Source organism: Rhinatrema bivittatum, chromosome 7, assembly GCF_901001135.1.
Source record: "Rhinatrema bivittatum chromosome 7, aRhiBiv1.1, whole genome shotgun sequence".
Lineage (NCBI taxonomy): Eukaryota > Metazoa > Chordata > Amphibia > Gymnophiona > Rhinatrematidae > Rhinatrema > Rhinatrema bivittatum.
Window position 1 is genome coordinate 51375735 of NC_042621.1, and position 24755 is coordinate 51400489.

A 24755-nucleotide genomic window follows, 5' to 3' on the forward strand; every position below is an offset into this window, starting at 1 on the left:
TGAGTCATGGGAATGATATTAGACTTGAAATTGGATCATTCATTTCTATACTGATAAACTGGAATAGAAGACTGTCCAACTTGGAGGTTATAGTTTCTAAAACAGGAGACAATGGAAGAGGCAATAGTAAGTGAGGCATATTTATTTATTTAAAATATTTATTTTCCAAATTTCATCTTACTTTTCAATAAAGAGATGTTGATTCTTTCTTGGAGGATTCGCTGGAGAAGAACCATCAGATTCAGGGATAAGAACTGGCATAGCTAGAAGAATTTTTTGTTTTGTATGCGGAGATTGATCCAAATTTGCCGTGTTTGGCTTTTCTGTGCTGAGAAATTTGTCTCAGCACCAAGACAATTTTGGCATCACTAAGGCTCCAATGCTTTTTCAAGTTGATGGCGCCAACAGAATACCTGCACCAAAGAGACTCAGCTGATGGTGTTAGGACATGATATCAAGAGGACAGGTGTGTGGCAATAAAATATGAGATGGTCCAACAGCCTCAAAGTAAATGTTTTGAATAAGCAATAATTGTCTTCAAGATATTTACATAGCAATATTTATTGCAGAAGGCAATCATTGCTTATTCAATACATTTACTTTGAGGCTGTTGGACCAGCTGCATATTTTATTGCCAAACACCTGTCCTTCTGCTATCCAGTCTAGTGTGTTCACTCATCTTTCCACAGTTTTTAGTTAGTACATGATATGCCATGCTGGGTCAGACCAAGGTCCACTGTCTCCAACAGAGGCCAGTTCAGTTCACAAATGCCTGGTAAAGTAGTTCTCCATGCTCATCTCTTTACTGTATCCTGTGCCTTAAAGGACTTATATTCCTCTGCACTGATGGTGTTTGGCAGCACGGCAACAGTGACCATTGGTGCCAAAGATTGTGACTTAATTTTTTCTTTACCGGAGTGGAAGCAGTGTCTGCATCGAGTGCACCCAATCATGGTGTCGAGAATGAGAATAATCTGCCTTTTTGATTTAGGAGAGGGTCCCTCAGTTGGTAATATTTGTCTTTTTTTCTCAGTGGATGTCTGAGGAGACTGCAGGAAATCCTGAAGTGTGTCACTCTTGAATCTTTTGGCCCTAGAGGCCAATTAAGTACAGGTAGTGCAATCTGCTATGTCATAAACGGGGCATAGACAGCTAACACAACTGTCATAGTTCTCTCTGAGGGCACTGACACTTCACAGACAGGACATCCTCTGAAGCCCAGCATGGCACAGATGATAGAAGCCAAGTCAATTTTGGACTAAACACAAAAGACAAAAACACATTTTTTTTTAGACTTCCAAAAATGAAGAAAAGAAAAAAAAATATAAACTAAAAAGAAGAAAATCTTTTGACGAGTGACTGAGGAAGAGAGAACAAAATACATATCCGTTCACATGAGTGGATGAAAAGGACTGAGGAGACTCGCAAGGTAGGCAGCTGTGTTGGAAGGCCATACGCACTCAGGAAAAAACCTTCTCTGAGACAGTTTTTCTATCTCGGCATTTTTGGATGATATCATCCATTTGTATTGGAGAAATTACTTACCTGATAATTTCGTTTTCCTTAGTGTAGACAGATGGACTCAGACCAGTGGGTTATGTGCTCCTCTGCTAGCAGATGGGAGACTGAATCAGATTTCAAGCTGACGTCATCCTGGGTACATATACCCCTGCACTGACCTCACTTCCTCAGTATCCTCCTCGAAAAGCCATTGTGGATATATAAGAACATAAGAAAATGCCATACTGGGTCAGACCAAGGGTCCATCAAGCCCAGCATCCTGTTTCCAACATGGGCCAATCCAGGCCATAAGAACCTGGCAAGTACCCAAAAACTAAGTCTATTCCATGTTACCATTGCTAATGACAGTGGCTATTCTCTAAGTGAACTTAATAGCAAGTAATGGACTTCTCCTCCAAGAACTTTTCCAATCCTTTTTTAAACACAGCTATACTAACTGCACTAACCACATCCTCTGGCAACAAATTCCAGAGTTTAATTGTGCGTTGAGTAAAAAAGAACTTTCTCCGATTAGTTTTAAATGTGCCCCATGCTAACTTCATGGAGTGCCCCCTAGTCTTTCTATTATCCGAAAGAGTAAATAACCGAATCACATCTACCCGTTCTAGACCTCTCATGATTTTAAATATCTCTATCATATCCCCCCTCAGCCGTCTCTTCTCCAAGCTGAAACCTAACCTCTTTAGTCTTTCCTCATAGGGGAGCTGTTCCATTCCATAACTTGGTTATACTTATTAAACTTGATTAACTGATTCAACTGAGTTCAAAAACTGGAGACCGCCAGTGCACTCAACTAAGTCAACGCCAACACCAGACTAACTGTGGGTGTCTTGAACTAAGGGTAGGCAACGGCTTACTCGTATTTGTTTGGTCTCAAGGTTTGCTTTCCCAGGTCCTCCTTCTCTGGGGGCAGCCGTGGGCGGGATGCTGAGTCCATCTGTCTACACTAAGGAAAATAAAATTAACAGGTAAGTAATTTCTCCATTTCCTAGCATGTAGCCAGATGGACTCAGATTAGTGGGATGTACAAAAGCTACTCCCGGACAGGGCGGGAGGCTGCCCATGGCCCAATTAGTACTGCACTTGCGAAGGCTGCTTCTTCTCAGGCCTGAACATCCAGGCGGTAGAACCTAGAGAAGTGTGTAGGGAGGATCACGTCGCCGCCCGACAGTTCTTGGCGGACGATAGCAGTTTGGTCTCTGCCCAAGATAGTACTTGGGCCCTAGTAGAATGAGCCTTAACCTGCAGTGGTAAGGGCTTCCCTGCCTCTATGTAGGCTGCCTTGATTACTTCTTTGATCCAGCGGGCTATGGTTGCCCGCGAGGCCGCTTCTCCTTGTTTCTTCCCGCTGTGAAGGACAAACAAGCGATCCATTTTACGCATCGGTTCCGATCTTTCCAGGTATCGCACCAGGATTCTACCGACATTTAGGTGGCGAAGAAGGCGTGAATCTTCAGAGTCTTTATGTTCATCAGGAGATGGTAGAGAGTTGGCTTGGTTCAGGTGAAAATCAGAAACCACTTTCAGTAGGAAGGAGGGAACAGTGCGCAGCTGTATGGTTCCAGGAGTGAACCTAAGGAAGGTTACCCGGCAGGATAGTGCCTGTAGTTCGGACATACGATGAGCTGAATATACTGCCAACAGGAATACAGTCTTCAATGTTAAGAGGCATAGTGACAGACCGCATGTTGATCTGAAAGAAGCCCCCGCTAGGAAGTCTAATACCAGATTGAAGTTCCATAAGGGCACCGGCCACTTTAGGGGTGACCGAAGTTGCTTAACCCCTTTTAGGAAACGGGTCAGATCCGGATGAGCTGCTAGACGGATACCGTTCACTTCGGCTCTGAAGCAGGAGAGGGCGGCTACTTGGACCTTGAGTGAGTTGAGAGACAGCCCCTTCATCATACCGTCCTGGAGAAACTCCAACATCATGGGGATTTTGGCTGTCCGCGGAAGAGTCCCGCGGTCTTCGCACCAAGAATTGAATATTCTCCAGATCCGTATGTATGTCAGGGATGTGGAGAACTTGCGTGCTCGGAGCAGGGTGTCAATCACGGGTTTCGAGTAACCGCGCTTCTTCAGGCGAGACCTCTCAAGGGCCAAACCGTAAGAGAGAATCGAGATGGATCTTCGTGAAGAATTAGGCATTGCTGGAGAAAGTCCCTGTGTGGAGGTAGGCACAGAGGGCTCACTGCAAGGAGTTTTGCATGTCTGCGTACCATGGGCATCTTGGCCAATCCAGGGCTACTAGTAGAACTAGTCCCCTTTGGTGTTCTATCTTGCGGATGACCTTGCCCAGTAGTGGCCATGGGGGATGGCGTACAGTAAAATTTCCTCTGGCCAGGTCTGGACGAGGGCGTCAATCCTTTGGGAGTGTGGCTCTTGTCTGCGGCTGAAGAACCTGGGGACTTGGGCACTGAGGTAGGTGGCCAGTAGATCCATGGCTGGTAGGCCCCAGCGATTCACCTCACACCTCTACCCTTTCTTCTCTCCCCCCTGCTCCCCTGTCCGCCTTCCCAAAAAATTACAGCCTTGCTAAAGTTATAACCCAAACTTATAGTTTAGAACCCAGTTACAGTTATGTTTCTTCTTATATTGCTAAAGTATTGTTTTGCTACTCTCTCTCTACCTGCCCTATCCTTTCTCGCTGTTCTTGCCCTGCCCCTCTCTCTCCCTTTTCTTACCTGCTCCCCCATCCCCTCCCTGTTTTTTGTATTTTCTGCCTGCTTCAGTTTTTTGTAAACCGGCGTGATATGTCCTATGAATGTCGGTATATTAAAAGTTCCAAAAATAAATAAAATAAATAAATAAATAAATAAAAGGCTGTGGTCGACAGCATCCATTCCCCCGGGTCCAGGCTCTCTCTGCTGAGAAAATATGCTAAGATGTTGTCTTTTCCTGTGATGTGGGAGGTCAAGATCCCTTGTAGGTTTATCTCCGCCCATGCCATGAGAGGATCTATCTCCAGGGACAGCTGCTGGCTTCTGGTTCCTCCCTGGCGGTTGATGTAGGCCACCGTTGTGGCGTTGTCCGACATTACTCAATTCGCTTTGTCTCAGAGTCTGTGGCTGAATCGCAGGCAAGCTAGTCTAAATGCTCGAGCTTCCAGGCGGTTTATGTTCCATCCCGCCTCTTCCTCGCTCCATTGTCCTTGGGCAGTCAGTTCCTGACAGTGGGCTCCCCACCCTTGCAGGCTCACATCCGTGGTGAGCAAGATCCAGTTCAGTGGGGATAGGTTTACTCCTCTGCTTAGGTGGTCTTCCTGTAGTGACCACTGAAGCTGAGAATGTACCTCTGCTGGAAGTTGGAGGCGAATTGAGTAGTCCTGGGACAGTGGGTTCCATCGTGAGAGCAAGGATTGCTGGAGCGGTCGCATGTGGGCCCCTGCCCATGGAATGACTTCCAGGGTTGATGCCATGAGGCCTAGGACTTGAAGATAGTCCCATACTCTGGGGTGCGCATTGGTCATCAATCATCGTAACTGTTCCATAAGCTTCCTTCTCCTCGGGGGAGGAAGAAAGAATTTGTTCTGTTTGATGTCAAAACAGGCCCCCAGGTACTCTAGAGACTGGGAGGGCTGCAGACTGATCTTGCCCGTGTTCACGACCCAACCGAGCTCCTTGAATTTGCTGGTTCTTGACTTTGCTGGTCACCTGCTGGCTCTCTTCCGAAGACTTTGCCCTGATCAGCCAGTCGTCCAGGTAAGGGTGAACCAAGATCCCTTCTTCCTTAGTGTTGCCGCCACGACCACCATGATTTTGGAGAATGTTCTGGGGTCAGTTGCCAGGCCGAAGGGTAGTGTTCGGAACTGGTAATGGTGGCCCAGTATCGCAAAGCGTAGAAAATGCTGGTGCTCTTGATGGATTGGAATGTAAAGGTAGGCTTCAGAGAAGTCCAAGGTGGTCAGGAACTCCCCTTGTTGTACTGCCATTATTACAGAGTGAAGGGTCTCCATGTGGAAGTGTAGTATCTGCAGATGACGGTTGACGTTCTTGAGGTCCAAGATGGGCCGGAATAACCTTTCCTTCTTGGGAACGATAAAATTAATGGAATAGCGCCCCATATTTTGTTGGGGCGCAGGAACCGGAGTTATTGCCTTCAGGCTGAGTAATCTGGTTAGAGTGGCTTCCACTGCCAGTCTTTTGGTATGGGAGTGGCAGGGTGACATAATAAATTTGTCACGAGGAATGCTGCGGAACTTCAGAGAGTAACCTTCTCGAATGTTTAGCACCCATTTGTCAGACGTGATCGTGACCCATCTTTGGTAAAAGAGGGAAAGTCGACCTCCTATTTCCTCTTTCCATGGAGGGTTCGGCCCCTTCACACTGGGGGGCACGGCTGGAGCTTGCCCCCGGGCCTGTTCCTCTCTTGGTCTGTCGCTTCCAAAAGGACTGGGGCCTTCTAGAAGGATGGGGTGCTTGGAACTGTAAGTTCCTGTAGGGTCTAAAGCTTTGAGAACCTTTGCATTTGGCTCTTCTGGGCGAGGGGCGCTGGGATCTTTTACCCCTGTCTTCCAGTAGCCGAGGCAATGGTGATTCTCCCCACTTGCTGGCTAACTTTTCCAGTTCGCTTCTGAATAGGAGAGATCCTTTAAAGGGCATTCTCGTGAGGTTTGTTTTAGAGGTCGCGTCAGCAGACTAATTTCACAGCCATAACTGTCTTCTGGCTGCCACTACCAAGGCTACTCATCTGGCTGAGGTACGCACTAGGTCTGAGCTTGCGTCCGTCAGGAAGGCTGCTGCAGGTTCCATCATCTCACCAGTATACGTTCCGGAGTTATTTGCCTCTCTCGAGAGGAGTAAACAGGAACATGCCACCAGTGCGCAGCAGGATGCAATCTGCAGTGTTATTGCTATTGCGTCGGCCTGTTTAAGGATGGATTCCAATCTTCTGTCCTGAGTGTCCTTCAATGCAGACCCTCAACAGGAATGGTTGTTTGCTTTGAGACAGCGCAAACCATGGCGTTCACTTTTGGAAATCGCAGGTGTTCCCTTAGCCGCTGGTTCCAGAGGGTACAAGGCTTCCAAGGCCCGACCTCCTTTAAAGCTGGCCTCCGGGGCATCCCACTCCAGGTCAATCAGTTCCTGGATGGCTTCCATCATCAGGAAGTAGCATGAGGCTTTACAAAGGTTCTCCAAGATGGGGTTCTTCTTTGGTTCCGCCATGGGGGCTGTGCCTGGAATACCCAGAGTCTTCAGAGTCTGGGAAACAAGAACTGGTAATTCATCCTTGTGGAAGAAACAAAGCATGGTTCGGTATGGTTCCAGGCCTGGAGGGATTTCTCCTTCTAGGGAGCCGTTGTCATCTTCAGAGGTATCCAGGTCCCTGTCAAGGAGACTCTTAGTTAGGCGAGGCATTCGAGTAAGGCCAGGAGGATTTTGTGCTTCTAGCAGGGGTTGAGCCTGTGTTGCAGCCAGGTTGATTGCGCCTGTACAAAGGCTTGCAGCCCCTGGAAAAATTCCAACCAGGAGAAGGTCCCTGGGTCCATGTTAATCCCAGGGGGAGTCGGAGTAGGGGCCCCTGAGCTGCCCTCCTATGGAGAAGTCATCTCAGAGTTGCATAGGTCCGGAGAGCTATCGTGTGTAGTGGTTCCAGACCCGTCCTCAGACAGTGAAGGACCAAGGCTTTGGTCCCCCCTGGGCTTCTTCACAAAGCTGACACAGGCAGGACTCCTGTTCAGGCTGTGCGGCTCTTATATGGCAGGCTGTAGAAAGAGAGTGCCTTTTGACCTTCTTGGATGCTGGTGCCATTGAATCTATGCTTGGGCACTCAAATTAGCTTCACTGCACGCTAGAATTGTGCGCGGCCATAGTTATGCACTCGGTGCGGATTTGTGTGCGGCTGTAGATATGCGCACGGAGTGTGCTCCAGTGTGTGCATGGCTAACTTGTGCTCGCGGCTCGGTTGTGTGCGCGGATCCGAGTTGTGTGCACCACTGCACGTGCAGCTATGCGAACGACTCTAAAGGATGCGCATAAGTTATGCGCATCGGCCGCTGGATTGTCCTGCGTGTACCGCTGAGGGGAAGGGAAGATGGCGCTGACAAGCCCCGCGTATAAGATGGCGCCCCCCCCCAAGGGTCTCCACTTGTGTGGACCCTTGCACCAGATCGGGGCCTAGCCTAATCAAGGCTGCTCAACCCAATCGGTGCTCCCTTTTTGACTCGCCGGGAGCAGAGTCGGTACGGTGATCCGAGCTCTGGAGACCTGAATTAAAAGTTTCCTTCTTACTTGGTCTCGGCGCTTACCGCCTGTGCATTGGACGGACTCCAACTGCGGGGTGAGAGGGTTTTAACTTCACCGCCGCGCTCAGATGTGTACCCTCTGCCTTTCAGCCACTCTGGGGAGTAAGTCCACGCTGGAACGAAAGCACACCTCTGAGGCATATCGGAGATCACCTCAGGAATTCTCAACTGGGGAAGGGACCCTTAGGTATCACCGCAGGAGAGCGGAGCTCGATCTTCTTAAGGTAAATTTATGTCTTGTTGCAATTTTCCTAACTGTGCTAGTGTACTGGATAGTGTCCGCATCTGCTAGGAGACGGAATGATACTGAGGAAGTGAGGTCAGTGCAGGGGTATATGCACCCAGGATGACGTCAGCTTGAAATCTGACTCCTTCTCCCATCTGCTAGCAGAGGAGCACATAACCCACTGGTCTGAGTCCATCTGGCTACCCGCTAGGAAAGGCTGATTTTGTCCTGCTTGTTCACAGAGAAAGAGTTGTGGCACCCAGCATGGGGCAAAAAGTGGGAAAGAGAGATTTGTGGCATCTGGCTTTGGGTGAGAGGAGGAAAGAGAAAGTGGTGGAGCTTGACTAGTAGAGAGAGAGAGTGTGGCATCTTACTTGTGGGGGGAAAAGAGAAAGTGGTAAGGCTAAGGCTTGGAGAGGAAGAAGGGAGAGAACAAAAAGATAAAGAGGTACATGAACTCAAACGTTGAGGCAGAAGGGGTACACTTTTCAAAAAGGACTGAAAACCCCGTGTTGAAATATGCCAACTGCAAACTCTCGGTCTTCATCAGTTTACAAACTAGTGCTGCAACATTATAAAATGAAATTGTGGAGACAAACTTACCTCAACCACAGAATTTCAGAAAAGTTTCAATGATATAGGGAATTTATAAACATAAATAGATAAAGCAGAGTTGCTTACCTGTAACAGGTGTTCTCCGAGGACAGCAGGATGTCAGTCTTCACACATGGGTGAGCCCATGTGTGAAGACTGACATCCTGCCCAGCACAGAACTTTGATCTCAAAGAATCTAGAACTTTCAAACATGCCCTACTGAGCATGTGCAGCTATACTCATCACCCTGCCCTCCAGGCAGAGTCCCTCAGTCCATAATATAGCTAATACATGGAGAAACCAACTACTAGGGGAGGCAGGTGAGTTTTGTGAGGACTACCATCCTGCTGTCCTAGGAGAACACCTGTTACAGGTAAGCAACTCTGCTTTCTCAGAGTTGCAAGCAGGATGGTAGTCCTCACCCATGGGTGAATACCAAGCTACAGGCTGCCCCAGCAGGACAAAGCAGGAAACTGTACCGTGCTGAAAGCATCACTCTGCTCCATTTTGCCTTTGAGACAGCCGACCCACAAAAGGATCTAGGGGGGCAAAGAGTTGGGTTGTACAAAGAAAAAAAACCATAGAAATGTCTGAGACACAAAAACCCGATGAGTAACAGAGGCACCTAAGGCTGGGGAATGATGCGAGTGCCAGCTAGAAACATACTTCACATCACAGAAAACATTAGAAGCAGGATTTCGGATCAGTAAACTAACAATAACAGTAGGTCTAGAACTTCCTGGATAGAGGAAAAAGTTTAGAGATGTAAACAAAAGAAAGACTCTTGGATGAAGACCGCATAGTTTTCTACAGTGTTACGAGACAACCAAAAAACCAACTGGGGCTTGAGAACTCCCCAGAAAGAAACTGCGGTCCACTGACATCCAAAGGACAGAACGTCTCTGCAGAAATGAGCCCATGTGTGACTGATAGGCACAATGGGCAGAAAACCCAAGCAAAAGAGATGTGCTTTGGGTAAAAACTTCGTGTCAGGCTTCGTTTCGGGCCCCTCCTCCCGGCGGGAATTTCGTTTTTCCCGTGGTTCAGGTTTTTTTTCTGGGGACCCCGATTTTCGGGTTAGTGCGCACTAACCTGGTAGAGTTAGCACGCACTATTGGAAGTTAGCGCGCACTAACTCAAAAATGAATTTTTTCCGAAATTTCGGGGGGAAAAAATCGATCGTTTTTCGGTTCTCCTGAACCATTCCGAATTAGGCAATTTCGTTGACATTGCCTAATTCTGGAAAAACGATTGCACATCCCTACCAAGCAACGCTTGTAAGAATAATCGGCAACAACAGTAGAGTCTGTGAAAGATCCTACGTGCCAAAGCACCAGACATAGCTGACCATACAGGACCACATCAAGAGTTTCAGGGGATGAAAAGCAATCCCTGAATGGGATCGCTAGCCCAAACCCCCAAGCAGGGCGATACATTAGGCCTGAAGCTCACCCACACTGCATCCTGTCAAGGGCAGGACTATCCATCCTGTCTACAGGATAGAACAGGTGAGCAGGAAGATACTTTGGGCAACCTAGTGAAGTGAGAAAAGCTAAAGGCAGTACTGGTCAGAGCTTGGGGAAACCATAGGGAAAAAGAGTTGTATCTTTCCCTGCAGGTATACACTAAGATATCACGGGGACAGGTGTGTTGCAATAAAATATACAGATAGTCCAACAGCCTCAAAGTGAATATTTTAAATTAAGCAATAAATGCCTTCAAAATATGTACATAACAAAATTTATTGGGGGCACCGATTTTCCAATAAATTTTGCTATGTACATATTTTGAAGGCATTTATTGCTTAATTAAAAACATTCACTTTGAGGCTGTTGGACTATCTGTATATTTTATTGCAACATACCTGTCGTCATGTTATCCAGTCTAGCATGTTTGCTCATCTTTCCACATTTCTTAGTATGGCTTTATACACTAAGATATATCACGAATGCTTTAGCATCCCCCCCCCCCCCAAATTCCAACAGGAAGTCGGAAGGAGCAAAGAACACAAGGAGGCAGACTGCTGGAGTAAGCACAAGTTGTTAGGTTGAATAACTCAACCCTGAGCAAATAGCTCACTGCAGATTCAAGTAGGGAGTTACCCACCAAGGTAGAGCTCTCAGCCTGCTTGGAACAGCTGAAACAGAGCAAATTCCACAGGGAAGAAACCCAGAAACACCCCACTAAGAGACAGGAAGCCGGGGTTCCGTAAGTGCAATCTCCTGTCGAACAGGATTTCTTCACCAGCCTGGAAACTCTAAGGGTACCAGGGCAGGGCAAGAGCAATCTCAGAACTGAATACCCCAAACCTGGCTTAGGTATTAATACCTCAACCATGATAGCATAAACTTCCTCCAAGGAAGCACATGGTCCAGTAAATGGAACAATTGTTGCATGAACCAGGACTCCCCTGTTCGCAAACAGGGTTATCCCTAAAATGAGGAAGTATAGCTTGCAAGTCACTGCAACCACAGAGCCTCTGTTGTGGGGTCCCTTGTCTCCCAACTCTTTCAGCTATGGATATGGCAATAGGTTGAAAGGCATACTCACCGATTAGATGGATTAGAACCCTCCTCGCTGAGGCAAGCATGACTAACAATAGTGATCCTTATCAAAAAACGCACATTGAGCTCAGTAAGTATCTAAAGTGACTCTGGACAGGCGAAACCCTAATCTTCACCAGGAAGCTACTCTGGAAAGGCTCCCTTGCTAAATAGACCTGAAGTGCCTTAGGACGACCTAAGGAGAGCACTACGTCTTGACTGGCTCCCAGATTCCACGAGGAACTGAGAACGACTGCCAGTCAGAAGTAGTGATATGCCTTCTACGGGAAATGGAGAATGAGGGACACTTCTTGCAAGGGTGGACAACCAGGCATCCAGAGGGGAACCCAGTCGAATCCCCCTTCCTGAAGGGATAGGAAAGCAATGGGAATCGTTGCCTCCCGATCCCAAAAAAACTGTCAATTCTCCAGTTGAGAGTTGAGACACAATCACTGATCGCTAAGGTTTAGAAGCAACCAATCTGCCACTGGCAGCCACCCTCAGATGGGGAAGGCCACAACGGTAATCAACAAAGGAGCCCCAGCAATAACGGTCAGATGACCGCCACTGCCGTCCCCCAGACCTGGCCTACAAGGAGATGTATCGATTCAAAGAATCGAGGCTCTGGTTCAGCGATAAATCTACCAGGGACGGAGCCCCAGGGGCTTCCCCACAAAGGGAATTTGGGACACGGAAGGGGTCGAAAGACATATTCCTCTTCTGAGAAAGTAGAAGGCTCCCGACACTTTCCTCCTGGCTTCTTCTCCCCTTAGGTTTCGACCAGTAATGCAGTCCTAGGTCAGTCCTGTGGCAGAAGTGCATAACCTGTTGTGCTCGCCACAAAGGAAACACATACACACCCAATACAGTAGAGGGCAACTGGAGAATAAAGACCTCTGTGATAAAAGCACACTGACTAGTACTCATACAGTGGTATCCCATCCTATGGGCACAGCAAGGACCAAGCACCACTTGCTAGAGTTGGTAGCTGCGCACTACCAAAATGAAAATCACAGAGTGTGTGATGATGCCTTTCTTGCCAGTGCTCCTCAGCACTTTGTTGTGCAGAACTGACAAAGAGGCTGAGACCTTGATGCAACAATGGCAGAACCCTGGCACGGTTGAGAATTGTACAAACAGGGAGAATGCTGCCTGCTACTGCCCAAGATGCTTGGAGTAGATGCCTTTCTATATCCAACCGCACATGCTGCGCTCCACTGTTACAGTAACTCCCAGGGTATTTTATAGGAACAGTGTGAAGACAGTGTCCCCAGTACCACTTGGGCTCTGGGTATGAAATAGAGGTGGGTGGGGTTCTATGGATGCGCCCCCTCCAGTACCTGATAACGCTCCAAGAGGCTGGACACAGCACTTGAAACTGCATCGGGAATGGCTAACCGCCATTTCCCTCATGGAACGTCAGCACTGAAATCCATGGTGACCAACGATGCCCCTGGAGCTCTGCGGTCGTGTCCTGCGGCATCTGACCACGTCCACTGGTGCCCACAGTGGTAATGGCGCCCGTAGGGCCCATAGCGATTTCGTGCTCACCAATGATGGATCACATCAAGGGCACCAAACGACGCTGCACCCAGGGCTTCAACGATACTTGACCGAATCTTGATCATTTTGATGGTATTTAGCACCATTCCCCGTGCCACAGGTACCTGCAGACCTCAACAGCCTGGCAGCACCAATAGAGACCCCGGTGCCCGAAGGGCATCGATGGACTGGTGATACTAGGAACTCCAGGGGTGCCTGCAGGCAGAGGCTCTGCAACCCGTCACGCCTCATCGGTGCCCAGAGAAACCGATGACTGCCTGCACCTTCGAATGTTCTCCTCAGCTCACCTATCCATCCAAAGAAGTTAAAGCTGCTAGCTCGAGGGTGTTCCTTGCCAGTGGCTATGGCTAAGGATAGCCATGCTAGCGCTCATTAACACCAATGGTTCATGAATCCAGGCGGGGCCTCCAATGCCCCCCGATCCCAGCGGCTCAGGACCCCCTGAAATCATCAGCATCCATGGTGTCCGATAGGCTTGGACAAGTGATGGGACAACATAATGCCCCTCAATGCCCCATCAGGACACCGCCAAGGAACCTCAAGGGCACCAGACTACTGCGCCTGAATGCCTTAGTATACCAGGGTGCCTTGAGTAAATGGCAATCCCGGTGCTCAATCTGTTCGAGGCCAAAATCCCTGTTCCTCGAGGGCTTCAGAGGCACTTGAGGGCTCTCAAAAACCCCAGCAGTCAACAACCTCGGGGGCAACCAGGGCACTCAATGGTGATCCCAGTACCTTGATGATGGTGATTGATATTGTCGCGAGCAGAAGCAAAAGGCATCAGTGGCCAACACACCCAATGGCATCCATGGAAGCTCTACATCTCAATGACAGAAGCCATGCACCACGATGGCCCCGAGGGTGGCCATGGCATCAAGGCCATAGATCTCAACAGCATCAAGGGTGGCCACTTACGCACCCCAATGGGTTCAAGGGCATCGAGTGGCTCCGAGGCTTCAAGAGCATAGACATTGAGGGCGGCTCCAATGGCATTGAGGGAGACCATGGGGCTTGATGGCAGACATTGTCCCTGACAATAGAGGTCGGTGCCACTATTCTGGCACATCAAGGCTCTCGATATCTCCAGTGCCTCGAGACTCCACGTCCACAGATACCTACAGCACAGAAGGCCCTTACGGCATCGAGAACAGTCATGCACTCCAATGGCATTTAGGGCACCCTGGCATCTTGACAGTGTCAAGGGTGACCATGAAACTCAATGGCAGTCCTGATCTCTGGCGAGGTCCTAATATCGATGCGTCAGATGGTGCGCTGGTCACAGATGTGCACGGACAATCATTAGAGGTCATGGTACCGAAGATGCGACAGCAAGCTGCTTGCCCAGGCTCCTGCTCCACCTCTCTCATTAGGAGACTGTATTGCCATCACCGGCAAGTAGGATTCCTTTGAATGTGAGCTCACCCACAGACTGCATTCAGTCAGTCCTGTCAGCACCTGACAAAGCTACAAAAATAGACAGAGCAAGGAGAGAACACAGATACTAAACTGCCAGTGCAGTATTTTTTTTTTTTTTTAAGGAATAGAAATAGACTGCCAGACTGCACAGTGACTAAGACCTGCCATGCGGCTGACAAAGGAAAGAAGAAGAAAAGGAAAAGAAATAAAACTACCATAAGGTAAAGGGGAAAAAAAACAGCTGCAGCTCTAGAAAAAAATCACTTACAAAAACTGTGAGGAGAAAGCAAAGCTGAATACCATGAGACACACGGCTCCTGCGACCACATGGCTCTGCGGAAAAAAAGAGACTAAGGGACTCTGCCTAGGGGGCAGGGTGATAACTACAGCTGCACATGCTCAGTAGGGCATGTTTGAAAGTTCTAGATTCTTTGACATCAAAGTTCCGTGTCAGGCTCCATCTAATGATGTCACCCATGTGTGAGGACTACCATCCTGCTTGTCCTTGGAGAATAACATAAACATAGTATTCCAAGCTGTAAAATAAATCTTTCAAGTTCTTTTAGTTTTTTTGAATTAACAATCAAACTAATAAAATTATAAAGTATGTCTCAGATTTAGGAAATTTTATATGGATACTTTTTTATTTTTACATATATGTACAGATAAGACACTTAATAACAAAAAGAGATTGGTATATGCAAAACGTACACATACATATTGTATATATAGATATATATACAAACACACACACAAACATATATACAAAGAGAAGTATATTGTATAAGCTGGCTCATGCTTACAGGGCTATGTGACAAAACAGAGCTAGTGTGCAACGTGGAAGCAGGAACACTACTAACTGCTGCGGCTGCAGGCTGAACAACTTTGGCTTGCACTGGAGGTCCCAAACACACAGTAGATGTGGCTATAGGCGCCGGCTGCTGTTAAAGAGAAGAAAGAAAATGTCTTATGACTATTTGTCTACAATATTTATTTATTTTATTTATTTATTGTTTTTGTTATACCGAGTTTCATGATAGGCATCACATCAACCCGGTTTACAAATAACAAGGAGTGTAAAGCATAACGTAACGTAAAAAACAATATTTTCAATAAGAACCTTGAACTTTATCAATAAGAACCTTGAACTTTACAATATCAAATAGCAACGAGAAAAGATGTGAAACATAAAAATTAAAAGTCCTGAGATTGGTATCAATGTAATTAAAGTGCTCAAAACTCAATCTACTGTCTTATGCCTGTAATGGGCAACAGACTTAATCTATAATATGCACACCTGTACAAGCATTTACCACTCCAAAACTAAAATGTTTTTTGAATATTATTTTTCTATGCTAATAAAAATACCAAATCTGCAAAATTACCAATGTTAGTATCTCTAGATACAAAAAGATATAATTATCCGATAACAAGTGACAGATCACAAGAAGGAAGGCTAATTGGTCATCAACAAGGTCAGCAATATATAATTGTGTCTGCATTGTGCAACACCGGCAGAGATTCAGCATACAAATGCCTGCCTCAGGAGTTCAAATACAGCAGCACTTTTGCAGATTCAAAATCCCTAATTGAAAGCTTTGGGCATTTCTGCCTCTAGATCTGGATGAACTCTTTCTCTTGGCTCCCTGGCTCCAGAAACTGGACTATCCTCTGTTTCAGCAGTGATTCCATTAATTTGCTCACTACAGAGGTCAGACTAAGTGGCCTATAGTTCACAACCTCTTCCTTACTTCCACTTTTATGAAGAGGAACCACAACTACCCATCTCCCCTCCTCCAGAACTAATCCCAACTCTAACATGTTTGCTATTTTTTATTCCATTTGAGTTTTTGCATTCCTGACTACTTTCCCAGCTTCTCTTAGCTTTTCCAGATACTGTCTTTCTATGATTTCTTGTAGTTTATGAATGCTCTTTTCTCTCTTACCTTTTCAACTACTTCTTTACAAAACCAGAGCAGTCTTTTTTCTTCTTTACGTTATTTACTTATTTATTTTTGTTTTGCTTACTGCTCATCTACTTTCCCATCCAGCTAACAACTCCTTGAGTTACTCCTCTTTTTTAACAAAGATAGTTTTCCAAAAGTCTAGGACCGTCACCTTAGAATGAACCTTCATCTCTTGTACTCTAATACTGAACCACATCATCTGGTATCACTGGATCCCAGATGATAATCCACTACATCAGAAATACTGTCCCCATTGGTAAGCACCAGATCCAATATCGCACCATCCCACGTGGGATCTGTTACCAATTGACAGAACAGTTCTCCCTACAGAGCATCCAGGATCTTCCTGCTTCTAGAAGACACTACAGTTGGGATGTCCTAATCAACATCCAGCAAACTGAATCCCCTAGCAACCTCCATTTTCATACCAATTTTGTGAATATCCTCAATTAAATATCTATCCATTTCTTCTGTGTGTGATGAAGATATGTATATTACACAAATATAAATAGATGTTCCATAGACACTTTCCAGATTAACCCAAGGTGCCTCCTCCTTACCTATTATTTTAAAATTATTGCTTATATATATACTACTAAGCAAAAGGATGCAAATGAAGTACATTGGGATAATTTATACAGAGCAGCAGTTACAACCTAAAACTGCAACAGTAAAATTACATCAGGGGTCCTAAAAAGCATGGGGGTAACCTACAAGGAGCGGCTGTTACCACCCAAAACAGCAGTGGTACACTTGTAAGAAGGGTAACCTGTACAGAGTAGTAGTTATATCCCACGAACAGAAACAGCAAGACTTCATCAGGTCGCAAAGCAAGTATGGGGAGGCCATGTGATGGCCAATATGGACTAGCCCTGCTTGGGACAGATATGATAGGGAAGTTGAGAGATCAGGTGGAAGATTCAAGGGGGAAGCTGATGTTGGGTTGCATTATGGAACTGTAAATGCCATCTATGAAAAAAAGATGTATCTCAACTGGGCAGACTGGATGAGCCATTTCGATCTTTATCTGCCATCACAGGTACAAATTTAGATTGTAAGCCATCTGGGGACAGGGAAATACCTAGTGTACCTGAATGTTACACCTATAGCTACCAATAAAAAGGTGTGAGCTAAATAAATACAAATAATTATGTTACTTTGAAAATGTATCTCATGCCTATTCATTGTGGACAGTCTGATAACCTGGTGGGCTAGATGGTCTCCAGAAAAGTTTGGGAAGCCTGACATAGATTAAATTATTTGATTATTTCAATTAAACAGTAACTACTACTTATTTAAGTAACAACAGTTATGTGACAAATGCACTGAGTAAAAAATTATTTTCTCTTATTTGTTTTAAATGTGCTACTTGTTAACTTCAAGGAGTGCGCCCTAGTCCTTGTATTATCTGAAACAGTAAATAACTGATTCACATTTACCCATTCAAGTCCTTTCATGATTTTATAGACTTCTATCATATCCCCCTTCAGCTGTCTCTTCTCCAAGCTGAACAGCCTGTCTTCATAGGGTTTCTTCTCCAACATACACTCCCCCTCACACAGGCTACCTCTCTCTCACTCTCTCTCATGCACACACACAAATCCTCACACAGAATCCCTCTCTCTCTCATGCATATACACACACACCCCTCACACAGGCTCCCTCTCTCATACACACACCTTCATTCATGCACACAAGCTACCAATCTCTTATTCACATACACAGTCCCTAACACAGGCTCCCTCCCTCCCTCTCTCACACACACACAAGGAGGCACCCTCACAAGCCCACTTCCCGTCTCTCTCACCCAGGCTAACATGCTCTCTCACTGGGCCTCTCTCTTCTTGCGGCCTAATCTTTGGCTGTAAACAGGATGGTCTTCACTTATGGCCCATCGGACCTCTTGGGTCTTCGGCTGAGAACAGGATGGGCTCCACACATGACAAGCCAGCCCACTTGGATCTTAGGCCACAAGCGGGATAGGCTCCACATGCAGCCTGCCAGGCCTCTTGGATCCTTGGGCACAAGCAGTACGGGCTCCACTCACAGCCCATCTAGCCTCTTTGATCCTCAGTCGCGAGCGGGATGGGCTCTGCTTGCGGCCAGCTGAGCCTCTTGGATCTTCTGCCATGAACAGAATGGGTTCCGCTCATAGTCCACCAAAATTCTTGGATCCTCTGCTCACAGCCCATCAAACTTCTTCGATCCTCAGTCAGAAGCGGGATGGGCTCTGCTCATGGCCCACCAGGCCTCTCTCCAAATTCTACGTGAAATGTTAAAATTCCTGGCATGAAAGGAATTCTGCACTGTTTGTGTAGAAGTCCCCCAGGAGTAATATATACATGCACAGCCTAAATGGCAATACAATAAATATGTTGCAAAATCAATGTGTGAAATTAGTGTTCAGATCATCTCATTTACACTCAGTTTTATTCATCTCCACTTTCCCTAGCTGCATGAAAAAGAAATAATGAATTATGCACTGTCCAAAATGACCCTACAAGAACCCTGAATCGATAATGAATTTTAACAGGGGTGGATGGGGAAGGAAGACGACAAAACAGTAAGAGAATATGTGATGAGATCAAGACACAGAATATAAATAGGTTTTTTTCTTATACTGTTGTAGCAAAGACAAAGAAGTTATTACAACAGTCAGGCTGCAATGATCATCCTCAAGAGTCAGGACCCCACCAGAAAGGAATAGAGCTAAACTGGAGAGATGTGGGCAGCTCAGATCTAGCGTATCAGTTTTTAAGCGATGATGATATATATATATATATATATATGCTCAGCATATACACCACAGGAGGAAGAGGGACAGACAGATGAGCAACGTAAAAAGGAACGCAATTCATTATACTTCATCACTTGTTCTAAACCATGATGAGATGGCAAGTACAATGATTCTTTATTGGCCTCATTCAAGAATTTTGCAATACAAGAGAAAACTTGTAAGGCATCATTGAACAGGGGAAAAGTGGAAAACACAGGACCCAGTCCAGGAAGAAAAACATCTTCAATTTTTTTTTGGGGGGGGAGGTTTTTGACTAAAGTGATTGTAACTCCCCTATAATGTTTCATTCGGCAACAGTATTCAGGGATGGCATGCAATAAAACCCAGCATCATTTAATGTCCACAATCTTTAATGATCTATCGCCATTGGAAGAAATAAATATATCAAATATATAGGCTATTGAAAAGCACCATAACCATGTCAAATCATAAAGCTGTGGCAGTTGAGATGAAACTTAAGCCCATATAATTTTAAGACTGCACTAAAGATTTATCATGCAGTTCTAAACAACGGATGGAATATGACAGATCTGACTGAACAATTTCAGCTTTGGGTAATAAACAGGATAAACAGAGGTAAGTATTAGGTAATCTGCAATGCCTTTATTATAAAAAGCAGAAGGATTAGGAATGCGGAGTGCTGATTGCGATTTATTATCTTCCGAAGCAAACACTCCCATAAAACAAGCAAACGTGCATAAATTTGTCAGTAGGCTATGAAGGCATTGTGAAAAGCTCACATACTACATCTTTTGATTAGTCTGGTCTAATAAAAGTTATTGCAACCTAATAGGATTTCAATAGTAAAAATCTTAATTGATTGAGGAAAAAAATTAAGCTATGTATTCATCATGGTGAACGGGGGATAATTATTTGTTATTATAAGAATGTAAATTGCTTTTAAGCAATTGTGTTAAGGGAACAGATATAGTGGTTTGCTTAATGCAGCTTTAAGCCCTACATTCACTACGGTGCCTACAAGACCTGTGTGTTTGATATTTTCTTCAAGAACACTCAATGTGCAGAACAGATCTCTAAAAGGAAGCTTAGGCCTATACATGCATTCCAATATACGGTACTAATACTACTACAACTACAAAACATTTATATAACACTACAAGGTGTATGCTGCACTGTACAGACATACAGAAAAAGTAGTCCCTGCTCTGTGGAGCTTTTCAATCTGGACAATAGACAGAGACTGAAGACAGACAGACACTGAGAAGCAAACATAAAATGTAGTAAGGATGTTAGGTTAGCCTTTTTTTCTCTCTCTCCTACCCATTTACAGGTGGCTACATGGAGGTGGAATCTGTAAGGCAATCTGTCACTGTAGCCACATCTTGATATCAATCCTCTTTTACTTGGGTAAGGATTAGAATCTACCTAATATCTGAACAAAATCCTTTATTTTTGTTTGATAGCTTTCAAGAGTTTTTAAACCTTAAGAAAGATAATCTTCTCTATAATATTGTCGTGAAAAGCTCCAGTCTCTTTTTTCAGAGAAAGGAACATACCAAAATGTCTTTATTTATTTATTGTTAACTTTCATTTCCAATATTTTCTGCTCTCTAAGTAAAGGTTTGGTTGGATTTTTTTTTTGCAAAAGTTATCTCTTTTCCTCTTGGTGTATTCATCCTGACTTACTAGAAAACTGAAAATACAGTATATTTGGAGTGGAAGAAAACAGACAGACAGTGAGCCCTTCTTTTAAAGAAATATGAGGATCAGATGATAAGGTTCAAATTCTGAAAAGAAATATCTCACAACTCTTCCAAGATATATATCCTCCTCTTCCAATCTCAACCTGGGACAAAAGGAACCACAACGGACAAAGAAGTAATTAAGATAGTACTTAGGTTCTCCCCACAGGATGAGACAGAACATCTGCAAAATCTAAGATCTGTAAAAAGAAAAGAAAAAAATAGAGAACAGCACCACCACTGACTTCCTGGCAGGATCATAGACTGGTCTAGCAGGATTCAAGGAAAGTTCAAGGAGGATTTGAGGAAAATTAACAGGTAAGACCAAATTTCTGTTTCCTTATCATCCTGCTAGAGCTGTCCAGATGTGTGGGACGTACCTAAGCCTATACTAACATGGGTGGGAAGAAGCCAGGGCTGCCCTGAAAACACCTGCCCAAAAGGCCGCATCCTCCTTGACATGCACATCCAACCTATGGTGTATAGAAAAGGAATATAAGGAAAACCAAATGTCCACCATGCAAATTTCCTTTGGAGTAAGAGCTGCAGTCTCAGCCCAATAGAAATTCTGAGCTTCCAAGGGCATTGGAACCTACCAACCCGTCAGAAGATAAGCTATGGAAATTGCCTCCTTAATTCATCTGGCCAACGAAGACTTGGAGCCTGCCTCTCCTTTATAATGGTCCCCAAAAAGAAACAATCTACTGGTGATCTTCAAATACCACATCCAAAAAACATAGACCTACCTTTACTATAGCAAGCTTCATCTGAGAAAAACAAAAATCGTCTGAGATGAAAAAACATATACATTGTTTCAGCTTAAGTTCTTTGTGTTTTACTGTATTATGCATGTAAATTGTACTCTGCCTAGAAATGTAAATAGGTGGACTATACATTTTAAAATAAATAAATAAAAATAAATAAATAAACAAGCAAGCAGCTTTAGCTTAAAAGAACGGCACCAGCCAAAAAGAGACCAGCTCTGTAGAAAACAATAAATAAGGATCTCTGCAAGACAGAGACTGTAACTCTGGCAGAACAAATGGCCATCAGAAAAACCGTCTTCAATGAGAGATCTTTAAGGTAAACCTACTTAAATGGTCTGAAAGGGGAACCCTGAGCACTAGATTAAGATCACATTGAGGAGCCAAGGCCCTGAAAGGAGAACACACATGCTTTACCCCAAAAAGGGTAAGTAATATTATTGTACATGTTTATTTTATTTATTTATAAAATCTGTTAATCACCTGCCAGTGTTTACAATAAAATCTTTCAAAGCGATGTACATAATCACAAAATAAAACTTAAAACAGGTAATCTAAATTGTTTAAACATGAGATAAGAACTGAATTAAATTAATGAGAGTTCAGAAAATCGAATACTTTTTCTTGAGGTAGATAAAAGAGTACATCCTAAATCTCAACTTGCATTGCAAGATATGTATATGGAAACTAAATATCCAGTGTAAAAGTAGTAAACCAGCCAATCTTACGTACATCAGGAGTGCCAGAGATGCCTCAGGCTCCCTCGCTCTCTCCTGCAGTCCAGGTGGTCCTTCTCAAAGGGTCTGGTCAGTGGTCTCCCCTGGCTCGCAGGAGCCACCAACTCTAACCCCAGCTAACAAATGACCACAGTCCCAGGGGCCAGGGCAGCAATCTCGGGGCACTTAAAAAGTGCTGTGTAAGTGTAGCAGACCAGAGGCAGGAATGTATATTAATCTGGTCTCCAAAAACACATGTAAGCAACAAGCAGGAAGAGGGGAAAAGTGAGCAGAGCAGAGCTGTGCAGAAAGTTCAAGCTCTTTATTTCCATTTCTTTTTAAGATTTTCTTCTTAGCTTATTTGTCCTTCACGCAAATAACGAGGATGCAGGAATCAATATTTTGATTGGACATTACCTCAATCCCTCGGGCATAAGATTAATGGATTTTAGAAGCTGTTTCTGACCTAACTGGTGAGTTTTCACAGATTTCAGGGGGATGACATCCTGCTGGAATATATCTGGTTATTCAGTTCTTCATGGCCAGAGAACTCAGCAAGACTATGCCTGGCAGTACAGGCAATTATACAGGAATGTTCAGTTTATCCAGCAATAGCAATTTCTTCCCAGGTGCAGTTTAGCATCCATTTCAAAACTGCAAGAGCTACCACATGGTACTCGACTTCCATTTCATGTTGCTTGGCCTGCACTCAGTTTGATTTCCTGTTACACACACTCCTTTTTAGAGTGATTGGTTAGTCCCTACAGAAGGAAGACAATCGACACTCCCCGGATTTGATGTCTGCAATAGAAAATAGCAGCCGCCGGAACCTTCAGAGAATTAAGAGCTAACCACTTGTCTAGACCTTGCTATAGGAAGGCTGATATGAAGGAAATACCCACTCGTCGGGGAGAAATTAACAAGTCTTTGCAGCAATCTTGAAACAAGCGTCAAACTCGAACATAAACCAAAGAAATGGAATTCAACAGGAGGATATCCCTTTCTGCACTAATGTGACCTTTCAAGTTCTAGGCCATAACATAGAATGGAGACAAATCATCCATGAGGATTGGCCCTTGAATTAATAGGCCTTGAATCCGAAGGAACCAAAGGAAAGGACCGAACTGTAACCTTACCAGATCCGCATACCATGGCCTTCTCAAGCAATTCAGAGCCACTAGAATGATCCTCTATTCTTCTCAAGGTCCTCTCTATCAGAGAAAGAACTGAAACAGCAAAATGCTGCAAACTGTACTCCTACACTTAAAATATCACATACAAAAAACTGTTGAGTGCCATATACAAACTTCATAATAAACTGGTGCTATGCTTTCGCTGTCAAAGTTCACAGCAACTAGGCAACCAAGTCATTATCTTACACCCGTGCAAAACCTTTTTGAGAAAAATGTTTTACAAATTTAAATTTAAACCAAAAAGTCTATCCAAATAAATTGGTTATTTCAATACTCATGAAACACTTATCTTTTTCCTATTGAAGAAGTCCCTCTGAAAACTGATGTCCAAAATCAAATAGATATAATGAAGCAGTGGAAGAGAGTCCCAACTCTGGTGTTTCGGCAATGTTCCATTGCCTGCTTCAAGGGATTGTCAACAACCATTAAATCTTCTAACTGGGTAGACATCCTCCTGGAGCTGGTGTCAGATGACCAATAATTCCCTGCCCCAAAAAGCAGATGTGGCCAATCAAAGGCCAGGGAGGAAACCGTAAAAATCTTTGTTCCCCAGTCAGGGATACATCTGGAAATCAATCCCGCTTGAGCCCGACTCCCTCCAGCAACTAACTTGCTGGAGGGAGTCGGCAGCTTGTGGCAGCTTGCGGCAGCTTGTGGCAGCTTGTGAGAACTTGGAGTTCTCACAAGCTGCCATCAGATCCATATAAGGAAGGACTCACCAATCTACTATTTTCTGAAAGGCTTCTCGGCTGAATTCCAACTCCCCAGGATGCAACATATTTCTGTTGAGAAAATCGGCCTGAATGTTATTCACTCCCACAATATGAATGGCTGAAATTTTCAGGAGATTCTATTCCACCCATTAGAGCAGCAGGCTTGCTTTGCTGGCCACCATTGGACTTCAGGTGCCCACCTTGCCTGTTTATATAAGCCACCGCTTCACCAAGGGACGAAAATGTATCAGAGCTAATCTGATAGCATTGGTTTCCAGTCTGTTTCTAAAACAGGAGGCTTTCTCTTTCGACCACACATGATTCCAGCAGTGGGCTCCCCCGCCCAAAAAGCTTGCATCTGAAATGACTATGGCCTTTATGGGTGACACCAGGCTCATTACTTTTGAAAGATTCAAGGGAACTGCCCAACAAGATAGGCTCTCCCTCACAGATGTGAAAGACAAATCTGTGATTGCAGAGACCAGAGAGACAAAAATGAGGACTGAAAAGGTTGCATATGAGCCCTGGCCGACGGAATGAAATCTAAAGTAACTACCATGGAAACCAGAAGTTAAATATAATCTCAAGCTCCAGAGGCTCCCTAGGAGAGAATAAACTGCACTTCACTCACTATTTTGGCTATTAAAACCTTGGTTACAGGCAGTCCTAAAGTCCGCATTTTTTAAATTATGACAAGTAATATATGTATTAGCTATTAGTGATTTTTTTGTACAGTAGTCCAAGCCTATATTTCAACCTCTATTGAAGACCCTTCAACTGCTTCAGATTGCACAA

General features: G+C 44.7%; 1 protein-coding gene across 3 annotated transcripts in view; it reads right to left on the reverse strand.

Moving 5' to 3' along the window:
• LOC115095109 (transcription initiation factor TFIID subunit 4-like) overlaps nt 1–24755 on the reverse strand; it is a 654045-nt gene that overhangs the window by 523891 nt on the left and 105399 nt on the right. For all 3 annotated transcript variants that reach the window (XM_029608361.1, XM_029608360.1, XM_029608362.1), the window contains exon 3: nt 14911–15048. In XM_029608361.1, the coding sequence (XP_029464221.1) occupies nt 14911–15048 (138 nt within the window). The remainder of the gene's footprint in view (nt 1–14910; nt 15049–24755) is intronic.